General features: G+C 34.4%; 1 protein-coding gene across 1 annotated transcript; it reads left to right on the top strand.

Annotated features, from left to right (window-relative positions):
* Positions 1–2,195: 2,195 nt before the first annotated feature.
* On the top strand, positions 2,196–6,078 carry LOC18433385 (polygalacturonate 4-alpha-galacturonosyltransferase). Its single transcript, XM_088874344.1, has 3 exons — positions 2,196–2,332; positions 4,487–5,444; positions 5,593–6,078. The coding sequence occupies exons 1-3, from the start codon at positions 2,202–2,204 to the stop codon at positions 5,863–5,865; spliced, it is 1,362 nt and encodes a 453-aa protein (XP_088730470.1). The 5' UTR covers positions 2,196–2,201; the 3' UTR covers positions 5,866–6,078.
* Positions 6,079–17,403: the final 11,325 nt, after the last annotated feature.

The following is a 17,403-nucleotide window of genomic DNA, read 5'->3' as shown; positions in this document are numbered from 1 at the left end:
AATTTTGCTGTTAGGTTTTTGTTCAGTAGTAATGATCCAAAGAAAACAAAGGAAGCTATCAAGGGTTGGTTAGGCTATAGGAGATAAGGTGGAAGCAGAAATCCTAGATTTTATAGTTTAGAGGAGGGTATCATAATGCTATTCTTTGTAAGGAGGCTATTGAACGAAGCAGAATAATAACTAATCTGGTATAAAGTGGAAGGGGGGACCTTTTGAGAGATTTGGAAGAGCAGAGGCTGAAAACCTGAAGTTTTAGGATTATATAGAACTGGACTATGGGAAAATTACATAAATCGCCTAAAAGAATGGAAGGATGAAAAGTTGCCACTAAGAAAGGGACAATTGAGAGACTGTAAGAATATGTACTTATACATAATTTTGGAATTTACTCTTACACTGCAATAGACAATTGTAACCCTATTATATAAACATGCACAGGGGACTCCAACTCGTACATGGGGTTGAGAGAAAGAGTCATATAGATATGTCTGTATGCATTTATTCATATGATGAAAGCATTTTATGCTAGCATTTGGGTTTCAAACAATTTGCTATGACCTCCCCAACCACCAGATGTGAAGAAGGGGTGGTTGGGCCACTAGGGTGCACGTGATTCCTCCCCTCAAAGCTGGAGGAGTGACTATGAGTTAACCTGACTAATTGAAGTTGATTTTGAAACTCTTGGAAAGTCCAGAATATAGTGGCAATCGTCTTAGGCTATCCTAGTTAAGATTATCTAGAGATGCTTTTGTTTGCCGTTATTTGTACAAGATGATGAATGACACCCTATCTTGTTTCTGATATCCCAATAGTTCTTCTACTTCATTTATTTGGAGGTATGGTTCATGACATGATGGACTTGATTTGACCGTCTCCTCATGTGACCACAGGACTGGAGTTTTACACGCAATTTTAAGGAGCAAGTTGGTCTACTTAAATCAAATGAGGTGAATGGAAGAAATCCATCCCCAATTGTTTTGCATATTGTGTTATACATTTTATCATTTTTTCAATGGTATGACACATCGCATTTACTTGTATGTATTTGACATGCAGAATGCTGAGTTACGTATGATATATGTAGATGCATCTGGTAATCTTCGTGTTTACAAAACGAAAGTAAAGGATCTGTCTCCATCTTGGATTCCGCGGGATCGCTCTGATGTACAGAATAAGCCTTCAGCATATCATAAGGTGCTCATTATTTTTATTACCAGCAATTTCATATATTAGTTTTTTTTTTTTTTTGCTTTTCTGCTTCTGTAGTGCTCCTAACAGTGGCAAAAGGCAAGATTGACAACTTCGCTGCTGCAATAACTGAAATGTATAGACTAAGCATGTTTATGTTGGTACATTAAGTTGCTTGACCTGAGCTTAAATTTATTGCATGCATGTCAGATTAGGGTTTTGGGAGTTTCTAGAGAACTATTGACAAGAGATTATGTTTTCTAAAATGTATGTGAGATAAAATTCCTGCAAGATGAAACTGAGGAAATTGTTCCATCATCATGCACCTGGATGGAACTTCAATTTTTTTTTTTTTTAAATGCTGTTCTATATATTGTTTAATTATTGCAACTAAATAATGAGTCGGTTGAGGTCAATTATTATAAGCTTGCAAACAGCATAATGAGAGTGTACTATTTTTGGAATATTTATTATGACCCTAGGTCATTTATCCAAAAAGAACAAAAGGAACAAATAAAAGAAATGATGTAAATTTTGCGATGCCAATGCCTGCGTCTGACTCTTTTATGGGGTCCCTGTGCCTGTGGTGTGCAGAGCGGAGAAGAGGTGTCACTTGAGAATGCTGAAAGTAAACTAGATGGCAGTGATCAGAATACCATCTTTGTAGAAGGATATGGCAATATCTCACTGACAAACCAAACTAATCCGGTTAAACTGGAACGTCGGGTGAGGGAGTGAACCGTCTCATCCTAATGCCAATATGCTTGAAATAAAATATTTTGTTCTTATTCTTGAAAACCAAATTTGTGCAGTACAACCGAACTTTAAGGAAGGAAAAACGGACTGCGTTTCTCACGTCATTGGATGATTATACAGTGCATAAGATGCAGATTTCAGCAATAGAGCTTGCGAAGAAATTCAATGTGACATCCCAGCCAAGATATGGCATATGGAGGCCAGACTACTCGAACTCAAGCACGACGACTCTGAAGCTTTTGCGGGATCAGCTCATAATGGCCAAAGTCTATTTAAGCATTGCTCAATCCAAGAAACATGATCCCCTTCGTAAAGCATTGCTGACCCGTATTAGAGATATCCGGCCTCTTGTAAGAGAAGCAACTTCAGATGCTGAACTGAAGCCAAGGTAACCTAAAATCAGGTGTCCATGAATACAAATTCTTGTTTTTCCTTTTTTTTTTGGGAGGGGAGAGAATTTTTCCTTTTTTTTTGGGGAGGGGGAGAGGGGGAGGAGGGGGGAGGGGAGAGAGGGACCAAGATGCTGAACTGCACCCAATATATGATTAACTCATGGTTTTGATAGGGATTGTATGTTACAAGGTTATTCACGTGTTTGATAGGGATTGTATGCTACAAGGTTGTTTACCTGTGGCACACGGTTACGACCAATGCTAGGTGTTATATGTGAAATTGGGCGTCTAGGTGTGTATCATTTTTTCGCACAATTAGAGAACTTCTCTAGGAATTTGAGCTTGGTCAATGGTATACCTCCAACTGCCCAGCTAATGGTGATTGTGGTCTCTCTCTCTCTCTCCCTCTCTCTCTCTCTCTCTCTATATATATATATATAGAGAGAGAGAGAGAGAGAGAAAGAGAGAGAGAACACTACAAAATGCCTTTAGGTGAAGTTCTACAGTACTTCACCTATGGCTTTATCACCGCATATATATGAAACACACACTACAAAATGCCTATAGATGAAGTTCTACAATACTTCACCTATCGCTTTATCACCTTATATATATGGAAAACACTAGAAAATGCTTATAGGTGAAGTTCTACAGTACTTCACCTATGGCTTTATCACCGTTCAAAGTTTGTCACAAGGTCACAGATGTTTGATAGTGTTTTAATTTTAACATTTTTTTTAAAAATCATAATGATCTGAAATTTTGTAGGTGTGTGCACCTTAGTGAGATGCACATAATTAAATTATAAAAGAAATAATTTGAATGATAAAAATTATGCAAAATACGATTATAAAGTTTCAAAGGTAATTTCGTCATTTTATTTTATATCTATTATTTTTTTTAATATTTTATTTTGGTGCGACTCGGTCATATGTACATACGCCCTAAATTTTAGATAAATTTGATCAGTACAATAATTATAAAAATTCGATCTGGACAACTGGGACCGTGTGATGAACTTTGGACGGTGATGAGGTGTAGGTGAAGTACGTTAGAACTTCACCTATAAGCGTTTTGTAGATGCTTCCATATATATATATATAGAAAAAAGCTAAGATTAGCCCACTAGCTCATATGAACATATGAGCCCAACGTCCCAGATTCAATCTGGGCCGATCTGACAATCACAAATGTCCGGTAGTTTTTTAATTTAATTTTTTTTCTACAAATCCAAATCACTTGAAATTTTATGCATGTGTTCATCAAAAATAATTGAATCTTCGAAAAATATCAAAAAAATATTTTACATGAAATGAATTGATCAAAATACCCTTGAAAAGTTTCGGGGGTACTTTGGTTTTTTTTGTCACGAATACTTTTTTTTATATTTTTATTAGATGCGTCTTGATGAGAAGAACACACGTCTAAAATTTCAAGTGATTTAGATTCGTAGAAAAAAAAATTAAAATTCAAACACGAAATGAGGTCGTGACCGTTAGATCGGTCCAGATTCAATCTGGGCCGTTGGGTTCATATGTTCATATGAGCTAGTGGGCTAATCCCAGCTTTTTTCATATATATATATATATATAGGGTCTGTAAAGGTAAGGTGCACCTTAATTTTGATGTAAAATGTTCTTAGGATTATCTCAAAATCTATTTTTACATCTAATTATAAAATTTTAAATTTCAAAAAATGGTTAAAATCAAGTAGATCTATAAACATATGAAAATCTTGAAAATGGACGGTGTAGATAATATGTTGTAAAATGCACTATTTCTGAAACTTAAAATCTTTTTATTTTTCATGCTCATACATCTCGATGTCGAGATGATCAATCAAGGGATTTTTCAACATTAAAACTACCTTTTCCAATGGATTTTTGATGTGCATCCGTAGTTCTACATTCTAAGGTTGTATCCTTATATAAACTTTTTCCATATAATATATATATATATATATATATATATATATATATATATATATAGAAGGGATAGAGAAAGAAGTGAATTCAGCTCAGGTCTCTCATTATCTATATATATGTTGATTTGTTTATTTATTTATCTATAGAGAGAGGTTCCTTCACAGACGAGTATAGATTGTTAGATAGAGAGATACAAGCTGTTTGATTTCTCTTTTACGTGTTCAGTGTGTCAGTTGCACTGGATCAAGCAAAACAGATGGGTCGTGTGTTGGCTTGGGCCAAGAAGGATCTCGAGGATTACAGTCTCGTGGCAAGGAAGTTGAGGGCCATGCTTCAGATTGCAGAAGAATCAGTTACAGCTTTCAAGAAGGAAAGCATGTTCTTGACCCAAGTTGCTGCGAAGCTAATCCCAAAGCCTATTCATTGTCTCTCACTGAGGCTTACAACAGAATATTTCCTTATGTTTCCTACTGACCAGGACTCGAAAGCGAAGGACCCACGAATTGATGACCCAAGCCTCTATCACTATGCTTTGTTCTCTGATAATGTGCTTGCTACTTCAGTTGTTGTAAACTCTACTTTGACAAGTGCAAAGCAACCTGAGAAACATGTTTTCCATATAGTCACCGACAAGCTGAACTTCGCAGCCATGAAGATGTGGTTCCTCACAAACCCACCTGGAGATGCTTCTGTTTATGTCGAGAATGTGGATGATTTCAAGTGGCTCAATTCATCGTATTGCCCAGTTTTGCGCCAACTTGAATCTGAGGCACTGAAGGCATATTACTTTAAGGCTGAGCACCCTACCACTATCGCGGCTGCTGATACAAATCTCAAGTATAGGAATCCAAAGTATTTGTCAATGCTTAATCATCTGAGGTTCTATCTTCCTCAAGTGTACCCCAAGCTTGAGAAGGTTTTGTTTTTGGATGATGATATTGTGGTGCAAAAGGATTTGACGCCTTTATGGGACGTTGACATGAAGGGAATGGTGAATGGGGCAGTTGAGACCTGCAAGGAGAGCTTCCATAGATTTGACAAGTATCTCAACTTCTCGAACCCGATTATCTCCCAGAACTTCGATCCAAATGCATGTGGCTGGGCATTTGGGATGAACATGTTCGACCTCAAGGAGTGGAGGAAGAGGGATATGACAAGCATATACCACCGGTGGCAAAATTTGGTGAGTTATGGAATCTCTCTCTCTCACTCTCTCTCTCTCTATCTCTATGCACATGCACCAGTCTCCAGCTTACCCTCTCACCCCCACAACATGGAAAGGATCTCTCTCTCTCTCTCTCTCATCTGTCATTGTGGACTATTTGGTGTAGAATGAAAACCGAACGCTTTGGAAGCTTGGATCGTTGCCCCCAGGACTGATTACCTTCTATAACCTGACATATCCCATGGACAAGTCATGGCATGTTTTGGGGCTCGGTTATGATGCAACAGTGAATGAGACTGATATTCATGATGCGGGCGTCATCCATTACAATGGAAACTTGAAGCCATGGCTTGAGCTTGCAATTTCCAAGTTCATTCCCTTCTGGACCAAGTATGTACCGGTTGACCATCCTTATCTTCAACAGTGCAACGTTGTCTAGCAAGAGGACCCCATCGCAAGTTTTCCAATTTTCTCTAATGGGATGGGCATTCTTTACCTTCATTCTTTCAATTCGATCTGGGTGTACGTGTTACAGTGATACCCCATCATGTAAATTTTGAGAACCATTAACACCACAATTCAAAGGAATTGAACAATTTGTACACATCATTCATTTGAGACTGAAATTCAATTTGTACATGATTTAACATTCTTTTTTTTTTTTTTTTTTTTCTCCTTGTTTTGCATAAATTTATTGTTACAGGGTTCAGAACTTTACATCTGTATCCTCTAGACTTGTGGAGAATTTCATTCTCTTCGAGCAGTAGTTTTGGGACCTTTTAGTGAAGCTATAGCATCGATGGTTTCCCAAGTAACGATCCTGATAGCGATTGGACTATTTAGTGGCTTCAGTTCAGAGGTGGTGTTTAATAATTGTTCTAGGTGCTGGCCTTCTGAAAGCATTGGATGGGCAATGATTTAATTCTACAAGCAGAAGACAGTATTGTTTAAAAAACCGGCGATAGTGCTTTCGCTCTTATCCCCAATAGGGATGCGACTCAAAACAGAATGCCTCCTAAATGGCTTCCTTTGGTTCATCTTTTATTTATAATTTTGAGATAAATCAAAACAGCCAATAATACTTGTAAAATGAGATGTGAGCCGTGTTGGGTGAGTGGCCGTTTAAAGCTTTATGAATGTTTGTAAAATATATATATATATATATATATATATATAGATAAATCAAAACAGCCAATAATACTTGTAAAATGAGATGTGAGCCGTGTTGGGTGAGTGGCCGTTTAAAGCTTTATGAATGTTTGTAAAATGTATATATATATATATATATATATATATATATATATATATATATGGAAAAAGCTGGGGTTAGCCTACTGGTTCATATGAACATATGAGTCTAACGGTTCAGATTGAATTTGGGTCGATTTGATGATCACGGATGTTTGGTAGTATTTGGATTTTATTTACTTTTTTTATAAATCTAAATTACTTTAAATTTTAGGTGTGTGTTCTTTTCATCAAGGTGCACTTAATAAAAAAATAAAAAAAATTATTTACTAAAATAAATATGATCAAAGTAGCATTCAATGTACCATTCGGCCAATTTGAATGGAATGTCATGCCTTTTGGTCTTAAAAATGCTCCATCTGAATTCCAAAAAATAATGAATGATGTATTTAATCCTTATCATAAATTTATGATAGTCTACATTGATGATGTATTAATATTCTTAGATTCGATAGATCAACATTTTAAATATCTTAACACTTTTATCAATATCGTGAAACATGCTGGATTAGTTGTTTCTTCTAAAAAGATCAATTTATTTCAAACTAAAATAAGGTTTTTAGGCCATAACATTAATCAAGGCACTATCATCCCTATAGATCGATCTATTTTATTTGCTGACAAATTTCCAGATAAAATCTTAGATAAAACCGAACTTCAAAGATTTTTAGAATGTCTTAATAATATTAGTGATTTTTATAAAAATCTTGCTCTTGATGCAAAACCGTTATATGATAGACTCAAAAAGAATCCTTCACCTTGGACAGATCTGCATACAATTGCTGTTCAACGCCTTAAGTTGAAAGCTAAAGAATTGCCTTGTTTAACGTTACCGAATCCAACTGCCTTTAAAATAATTGAATGTGATGCTTCAGACATAGGATTAGGCGGAATATTAAAACAATCTATAGATTCCAAAGAACAACTCATTCGCTTTACCTCGAAAGCATGGAATCCCACGCAAAAGAATTATTCTACTGTCAAAAAAGAATTACTTGCTATTATTCATTATGTTACCAAATTTCAAATTGATATTCTTAATCAACATTTTCTTGTTCGTACTGATTGCAAACTGCCAAAGATATCCTGCAAAAGGATGTTCACAATCTTGTTTCCAAACAAATCTTAACCCGTTGGCAAGCCATTTTATCTGTTTTTGATTTCTCCATTGAACATCTTCACGGTGCTTCCACCTCTTTACCTGATTTTCTTACCCGTGAATTTTTGCAGGGGGGTCGTATATTACCATCTCTTCCACCTGAAGAGCCACTCCCTTACGGATTGCAACTGTTTCATACGAATAAGAATATGCATACTAATATATCTCAAAAATCTATAGGGAAAACCTCTATGGACTTAGTTCCTTTACATCCATCTGAGCTCTCAGTGCTCAGCCAACTTTTTTTACCAATGTAACCCATGTCTTCATTACGATCTACCAATGTACCCGAATATTTTATCCAAAGTCCATAACATAATACATCCGCTAGTCCTGCTTTTTCTCCAGCCCAAATCCCATATAAATCATCCTCCTCGTCTACCAAGTCAGTATATATTGACAATACTTTCATTGCTGATATTGTCATTGATGACAAACATGTTCATATCAACCCAAATAAATTAGCTCCCCTGTATCTTCAAAACCATTTAAGTCCTCTTAATGGCATCAAAACTAGAGAATGGTATCAAAATTAGAGAATGGTATGAGTCTGTTTTAATGGAAACAGGTTCAGTATCAATTGTCCACTTTTTCCAAGGCAATACCAATTTATATGCTTGCTCCAAATTACAAATCAAAAAGTTCTTGACCTATGAAGATTAGGGTAATAACCCCACACAAAGAAAAAAATTATTAAATACGGAATATCAACATAAATATTATCGATATGCAGAATATCTTGAAGCTTGGCATAAAGTCTTCTTTTACCAAATCCAAATAATTCTCACTCATAGTATATTCAATTCAAAATGCCCATACTTGAAAGGTTCCCCAGTTGGTTCTGTCATTGGTTTTTTATTTGGGGGTCTTCTACCCAAATCCTATCTAATTCCTTTCAAGCCTTCCAAACTAAATTATGTGAGCATAATACTTGTTCTGACCAAGTCGACTACCATTTGTATTTTATGGACATATACCAGATCCCATGGATTGTCAAATGGGAATATGCTATTAATGAAAATACTTCAAATAACTTTGAATACATTCCCCGCCTTGGGAAAACTATAAAAATTAAATGGTGGGATATAATCAGCACTAACCCACAATCTCTTCCACTCAAGAGGATTCCTCCTTCCTCAGAGTTCTGTGATAATACTCCTACGAATAATACTGTTACCCTGAATACATTCTCTTTGTATATTCAAAAAATGAAACAAGCTCATCCCCATGCTACACTCGAAGATATAGAAAAACAACTCTTTGCAATCTTTGTCGATCCTTCAACAATACCTACCACATCAGAAGAAACAGTTCAGTCTGGTAATCCTCTCCTCGAAGATTTTAGCCAAAAACCCGAAGGCTGAACCGAAGACCCGACTCATCGGAAGATAAGACCGATATGACCTAACGCTGATATAACCTCAGCTTTATCTTTACTTTTGTTTGATATGACCAAAAGCATATTTCTTTTTAGTTGACAAGACCCTAACTACAGTAAATATTTCCTTGCATAGTAACTCCTTACCTCAGCGACCGCCATGTATCACGAAAAGACTCCAACTATAGTGTCAAAGATTATGTTTTGATTTGACTAAATATTTGTCACATCAGCGCCTTCGTCGATCGTTCTTCGACAAATGAGAAACGACCACGTCCCCGACATTTTTGAGCCACGACAACAACCCTTATCCATAAAGCATCTTTACATCCACATCACCGACGCTCCATCGCCACCGACACTCCATCTCCTTTGTCTATCACCTTTAGCCAGCCCACCTGAAGATAAGGATGAACCACGGACGCATCCCAGCCGTCCACCTGTCGCACATCTGCACATCCCTGCATCTATAAATACCACCTCCCTCAACAAAGAAGGCAGGTCGAGTTTCAAGGACGCCGTACGAGAAGACCTTCTTCATCACATCCCTGAGTCATCTCTTCCTCATCTCTCTTTCTCTTTCTCCTTTCTTTACTACTGTAAATTCTCATACAGTAGGTTTGCTTTCATAACAGTCCTGTATAAGCGACATACAGTTGGTAACCTCTAATACTCTATAATTTTAGATGTGTGATTGCAATATCCCTTCTCTTCCCTCTTACTGTCCTTCTGAATGGAGTTTCTTCTCCAGTTATTATATTTGTAAACAGTGAGTTGCAATATTCTAGAAGTTTTTATAAGATCACTTTGTTTATTCTTCATGCAATTTAAATTAGTATTCAGTATTAAAATTAAGAATTCAACTCATACTTCGTGGATTGTCTTAGATATTTCTTTAATCTCTGCTGTCTTTATAATATTTTTATTCTTTTATTATATAGGAATCTTACAACAATTAATCAATTATAATTATACTCTGTTCATGTTCCTAAGATAGAGTTTTAAAAAAAGATTTATAGGTCGTAATTTAAACTGGTTGATCTTGGCGCGTTTATGGTATCAGAGCCATACCAGTTCACACTTGTTCACTGTTCTTACCTGTTAGAGACTCATTAGTTTGACAAACAACTTTATTATAAGAAATCTAAGAAAATTATTCATTAAAGAAAGTTGGTCCGAGAGTTGAGGTTAGAGACGCTCAGACACCCAGTCTAAAGACCGTTAAGGCCAAGAGAGCCGCTGAGGTCGAAACAGATATAAGAGGTAGTCAAGGAGGACTGTCCAGATAACACTCATCCGCAACCTAATAATGGAAAATTTTATTAGAAATCTTACTGATAAAGCTGTTGGACAAACTAGTAATACTCTAAGAATTAAGAATTAAGAATAAAGAAGAAGTGATTATAAATGATATTGAAAACCAAATACAAAATTGGAATATACCAAAAGTACCTATATCTAATATTTATAAAAAAGGAACATTCAATTTAAAAATAAGATATGCTATAAAAACTGTAGAACAGATCTTGTCTGTTACCACGAATCAGGAAGACTTTCAACTCTTATCAAATAAAATACTACAAGAACATAAAAATAAGCATTATAAATATTTACATATTGGCTTAATATAAATAGCAGTTAAACCATTAACACGATTAGGACTATGCCTAAGAGATACAAGGCATAATAGGTTTACTGATTCACTACTTGGAATGGTAGAATCCAGTCTGTGTAGTGGACCAATTTATTTTAATTGTTTTCCTAACTATTCTGTATCTTTAACAGATCCTAATATTTTAAATGTTTTATCTTTAAACCTGAAAACACAGGGATTTGATATGAGAATAGGATCGCAAAATATTGTCATAATATATCGACTTTATTATAAAGTTATGACTACTTTATGTCCTAATGTACTTTAAGTAGATACGAGAGGACAAACTATATTATTTCAAACAAATATAGAAAAATCTAATACTATTGTCCCCAGAACTATATCATGGTCAGAAATAGTTATATATATATATATATATATATATATATATATATATATATATATATATATATATATATATATATATATATATATATATATATATATATATATATATATATATATATATAAAGATGAACCCAATGGCAGTGTGGTCCCTTGTGGATCATATTAAGTAAACAATATTTGCTGATACTAGACTGTGCTTGACCTGCTAGGTCAATGTGGTTGGAGAAAACTCATGTTGCCTGGGCTCTGAGAATCGAGGGTTATATGGGTTATCCCTTGATGATGCCGTAGTATACCCAAATGAGTATGCCAAGGGACTGCATGACCCTTGTATGTGATGGAGGCCTTCAGGGACGAGGCCAAAACCTCATTATTTGTGCCATCACGCAACATGCACATCGATAGCCATTTTCGAGAAAGCGCACCACCTTTCAAGATAAGCATGTACATATGCGAGAGATACCCCTTGTACACCATCGAGCTTTGGATATCATCAGGTCAGGATGACCTTGTGTTTCGTCTCTAGGGGGGATCTGAAATCTATATACTAAGACTGCGACCCCTTACCCATTGGCTAGACTTATGTGACCTACTGATGATTCCCTGCATAGATGCCATCACACAACATGCACATCGTTAGCTGTTTTCGAGAAAACGTACAACTTTTCAAGGTGAAGCTATATATGTGCGAGAGATACCCATTGTGCACTATCAAGCTATGGATTGCATTAGGGCAGGATGACCTTATGTTTCATCTCAGGGAGATCTGAAATCTGTATACTGAGACTGCAACCCCTTGCCTATTGGGTAGACTTTGGTGACCCACTGATGATCCCCTGCATAGACTGTGGGTTATGTATGGGCAACGCTGAGTCGGTTTGAGAAAGCATGTGTGGTTCGTAGTTCACAGTTGGACATGGGGTGCCCCAGTGAATATTTTTCTAGACCACATGGATCATTTTCTCATCAAGGTTTTAATTTTGTTTTTTTTTTAACTATATTTTATTTTAAAATTGTTATTTGAATTTTTCTAAATCTCAAGATATTTTATTTATCATATTTGGATTTATAAAAATAGAGATATTAATTTTATAATGATTTAAATATTCAAATAATAATTTTATGTATTTTTAAAATTATAAAATTAACTTAAAATGCATAGGAGACCCATCAATTGTGTGATGGGTGCGGCCCATTATGTGCCACCCATCCTATGGCATCTTTCTTATTTGGTGTTCAAGCTTTGAGGCTTGAGGGTTTTGTATTGTTTGGGAAAGTTTGAAGCAATTGTCGCAAAATCGAACCGGAACGGTTAACCGGTCATGAGGCTGGGAGCAGTTTGAACTGGAACCGGACTAACCGGTCAAGTAGATTTTTTTTTAAAAAAAAGGGTCAAAATCCACAAAATAATTTAAAAATAAATAGAAAAACTTAGAATAAGTATACACCATCATATTACATACAATTATCTTATAAAAAAATTTGATACAACTTTTTATATAATTTACTATTTGAATTTTATGAAAATATGCAAGACAATTTATAATTTCACATAAATTCAATGGGTGAAGTTACAAAGTCCAACTAACAATGGATGATGATGCAACAATCTATGCTTCTATATTGTTTTAATGTTGATGTTGAAAAATGTTGTTTTAATATTGAAAAACCCTTTAATACGGTTTAGAATTGGGTTTTTGAGCGTATTTTTTGGTAGCATGATGTTCCCAGCTTTTCGAAGGGTTGTGAGTGAAGGTAGTAAGAGAGAGCACCTCATTTGCTTAGTAACTTGGTTATCAAATGTAGGGTGTGGGTCAAGGTGTTAAGTGCTGCTTCAAATGGCCAAATCGCATATTTAAAAAAAATATGGCCAAGTCGACTTTCAAACGGCCAAATTGATTTTGAAATGACCAAATTGATTTTGAAATGGCCAAACCTCATTTACTCAGTAACCATTTGAGTTGGGTTTTAACATGACAATATATATATATATATATATATATATATATATATATATATATAAGATGGCAACTTTAAAATGTAGAACTAAGATGCATATTTTTTTAAAAAAAAAAACAGGTTAAGTTTTTATCCATTTCAGCATGTGGAAACATGAGAGATGAGTAAAACACTTTTTAGTTTCTACCTCTTTTATTCATAGAGGCAAATAAACAGATTTAAGGAGTATGACGTTGCAACAAATGATAGATAGCTTGTAACAAATAAAAAAACAAATTAGAAGAAAATGTCACAACTAAACAAGAAGTTGAGAACACAGACATCAGTAACATACACCAAAAATAACCTTAAAAAGAAATAATTTTTTTCTCATATTCATCACAAAATAATATTTTTATAAAAAAATATATTAAACATTAAAAACAATCCAACAAGCTCACCAAAAACGTATAATATTAAAAACAATCCAACAAGCTCACCAAAAATATATAATTTATTCATCACAAATTTCAAATTTTTATAAAAACAAAACATAATTTTATTTTTTAAAAAATTGTTTTAAGAACGCTAAAATCGAGCCAAAGAATACAAAAGCTTTAGAGTCAAAATCAACCCCCAAATCTTTCATTTTTTGAACAAATTGATATGGGGATATGATAGATACTTCAATTAAGATTCAAATGCTCCAAATTTCATGAAAACTTATTCACTATTGAGATCTTTATTCAAAAAATTGTGAATTTTTTGCTTCACGAAAATTTCAGGAAAAAGCGCAGCAAAAAAAAATCGATATAAAAAACTTTAATCAATAGTAAATCAAACTAATTAGTTTCTTTGATAGATAAGGACTTTATGATCAAACTTCAGTGATTAATTCGATAAAAATCGATCAATTGATCGATCAGAAATCAATTTGTTTGGATAAAAACAGTTCTTCGAGTAGCAGTACTTCGAGCCTAAAAAAACCTCAAATCTTCATCGTTTTGGAAAAATTGAAATATGTAAACATTGAATCCTTCAACAATCAATCAAAGCCCTCCATTTTATAAAAATCTATGAGGTATTAAAGCTGCATTTGATACAATGGCAGAAATTTCTAATTTTCAAAAATCCCCATTGCAATCCGCCAAGAACTCTTTGTTTTTCAACCTTTGATTGAATAATAGATAATAGATAGAAACTTTACGGTGTATAACATCAATAGTTGCTTAAAAAAACAAAAAAAAAAATACAAAATGGAAAAAAAGCTGCAAAATCTTTATCTATGAAAATAACGGGCCTGTGTCAAATAACGACCGTTATTTGATGAGTTATAACAGCATTATAACAGACGAAAACAATAGTAAACAGGACCGGTTAGGAAAACTAGCCGGTTTTGAAGAAAAATTGCTAGTTTGACATTGAACCGGTAGGTTTAGGTCCCGATTTTTTTTTGGAGAGTTCCGTCTTACCATGTATACCGTAAAACCGGCCATAACCGGAATTGCCACCCCACCAATAGCGATCCAACTGGTCGGTTCTGATTCTAATCGACCGGTTTTGCGAACACTGGTTTGAAGCCTTGAGGATTATTTGATTAATATTTTGGAATGTGTGATAAAACTTATGGATAAAAATAAGAAATGCTAATATTATGATATGTTAATTTTTTATTTAAATTATTTAATGGGAAAATAGTTTAGGAAGTGGGGGATAATAGTCTAGAACCATTCATATGATGTTGATGGCCCTTATATGAAATGGAGAGCTTAGATCTCTCACCCCATAAGTCACCCAAGATAAATGGTTCATATTCAATCTCATGTGAGTAGAAAACCAAGGAAAACCCTTGGAAACCCTAATCCTATTCATGCTCTATAAAAAAAGGATTGCCTCTACCCAAATCTCTACACACTTAGAATTATCCTTATCTCTCTCTCTTACAACCTACCATAGGGGGCACATCCCACTTAAAAATCTCTCTCTCTCTCTTGATAGCCCAAAGGGGGCACGCCCCACTCTCTCTTCCATGCTCTCTCTCATGGTGTTTTCTCTCATGTCTCATTGGCATTCTAAGATTATAGGGTTATGGTAGTACGAGGATCATCTCTCTCTCAAATTAAGTCCCTATGGGGATTCATCTAGGGGTTTTGAGTTTTGCAATAAGGGGTTCATATTCCATTGGTGTGGCTTGTTCAAACTTATTTTTCCGGTTGAGATTGAAGGTTGACATTAGATCTCACGTCTGAGAATGAAGGTTGACCATTAGATCACACGCCATCGAAAGGTGGTGACTCGGTATTTGTTTTACCTCAATTTCACTCTTTTTTGTTTCTTACTTATTTGATTTATGTGCTTTCTTCATTCCCAAGCATAGATTGTCCTTTTTTCTTTGTTAATGAAAAGTGTGGTTTAAATGTCTTCAAGTTCTTAAAATCTTATTATATTCTTTTTTTTTTATTATTCGAAATTATTTTATTGTAAAATGATCAATTGTTAGTGATTCAGACGGTGACGAATAGAAAAAGAATTGAAAAAAAAGAAAAACTCACAGCTCGGTTTTCCCGTTGAACATTTATTTGTTGAGTTCCATTCCGATGCCTTCCCATTCACTTGCCAATCCAAATTAAGAAAGCAAAGAAAATACTCATTTGCTCCATATATAGTTGAAAATTTTTTATATAAGCCTGAAATCTTATATAGTTGGAAAAAGTTTAAATAAGCTTGCAAAAGTAAGGTTGGTCTATTTTATTTGGACAATATTTTACGGTGCAGATTAAACATCATCCTAAAACATGTGCCATGTATTAACATTATCTCAAAAGACACATGAGTTCTACATTGTTCATATTTCCTTTTGCACATAGGGTCAACAACGTTAAAACAACATTAATACATGTATTTTCACTAAAACTATTAAACCGTAAAGTTTGCATCACCCAGGGAGATTTACTCAAAAGTCAAACATATAATTTTGTGCATCTACGATGCAATTTATTTGATAGGATCTAACCTTGTTCAAACCATTACCAACAGCATGTCTGTATTCAACTTCGATTACGTAGGTTTCGATCAAGGGTGCTGTTTTGTATAGACTCGAGGCTCTAAACAATCAAAATAAAACGTATCATGTCGAGAAATGTGGTTTCAATATTGAAAATCTTTGTGATAGCCTTAAAATATATTTTTATATTTAATTATAAAATTTAAAGCTTCAAAAATAGTGTACATGGAGCACATATATGAAAACTTGAAAATTAACGGTCCAAAAATACATTATAAGATGCACTATTTCCAAAACTTGAAATCTATTTTTTTCTCGTGTCCATGCATCTTGATGTTGAAATGATCAATTTTAGGATATTTGGGAATCAAAACACTTTTTCTAGTGAAATGTTTTTAGGTGGGCTCTAATTTGATTGTTTGAGCCTCAGCTCTACACTTCATGAGTCATGTTATTAGTTAGGGAAATACAAGTAAATATCTCTTAATTTTTTGGTACTTAAAAAATATTGCTCACTTGTCATATTTTATGCTTAAGTAATTTTTTTTCGTGTTTTTTATTTTTCTCAAGGCACCCACGAGTTGAAAATAGGGTAGAGATCGGTTGAAACTACAAGTTTTGGACTGATTTCTTCGTACACCAAGTTCCAAAACCGGTCTATGTTTCCATTTGCACTTACGCATTTCAAAGCTGCTAGTTATTTCTAAAAATCGTTAGGGTCCTGTATTCTCTACTGATCTACCCAAAAAAAAAAAAAAACACTTCAGTTTGAAACTTTGAGTTTTTAATCAGGAGTATTTTGAGAAATAAAAATAAAAAATAAAAAAAACACGAGCATAAAATATAAAATTAGGAGACATTTAAATAATACCACAATAAAATAAAGGACATGAGCATGAATTTCCTTTTAGTCGTTATAGGTGCAATTTGCAGGAGTCAACTTTAAACAATAAAAAAAAGGCATACCTCCAATCCAACCTTAAACAATCAAAATAAGACATGCCTCCTAATAGAAACTTTTACTTTGATTTGAAATTCTATTTCCAGCCAATCAAACAAATCTATAAACATTTAAAAATCTTGATATTGACAGCTTCGAAAATATTATGTTAGAATATGCATTATTTTTTCACTTAAAATCCCATATCCCCAAGTCAAGATTATCACTTGGAGTGATCTCTAGCATGGAAACAACCTTTTTCAATGGACTTCTTAGGTACGCCTTATATAGTATAAAGTTGATTAATT

The sequence above is a fragment of the Amborella trichopoda genome, chromosome 8, assembly GCF_054954075.1.
Source record: "Amborella trichopoda isolate Santa Cruz 75 chromosome 8, AtrichopodaSantaCruz75HAP2 v2.0, whole genome shotgun sequence".
Lineage (NCBI taxonomy): Eukaryota > Viridiplantae > Streptophyta > Magnoliopsida > Amborellales > Amborellaceae > Amborella > Amborella trichopoda.
Note: the sequence above shows the minus strand (reverse complement) of the source record. Positions and strands in the feature narration are given on the sequence as shown.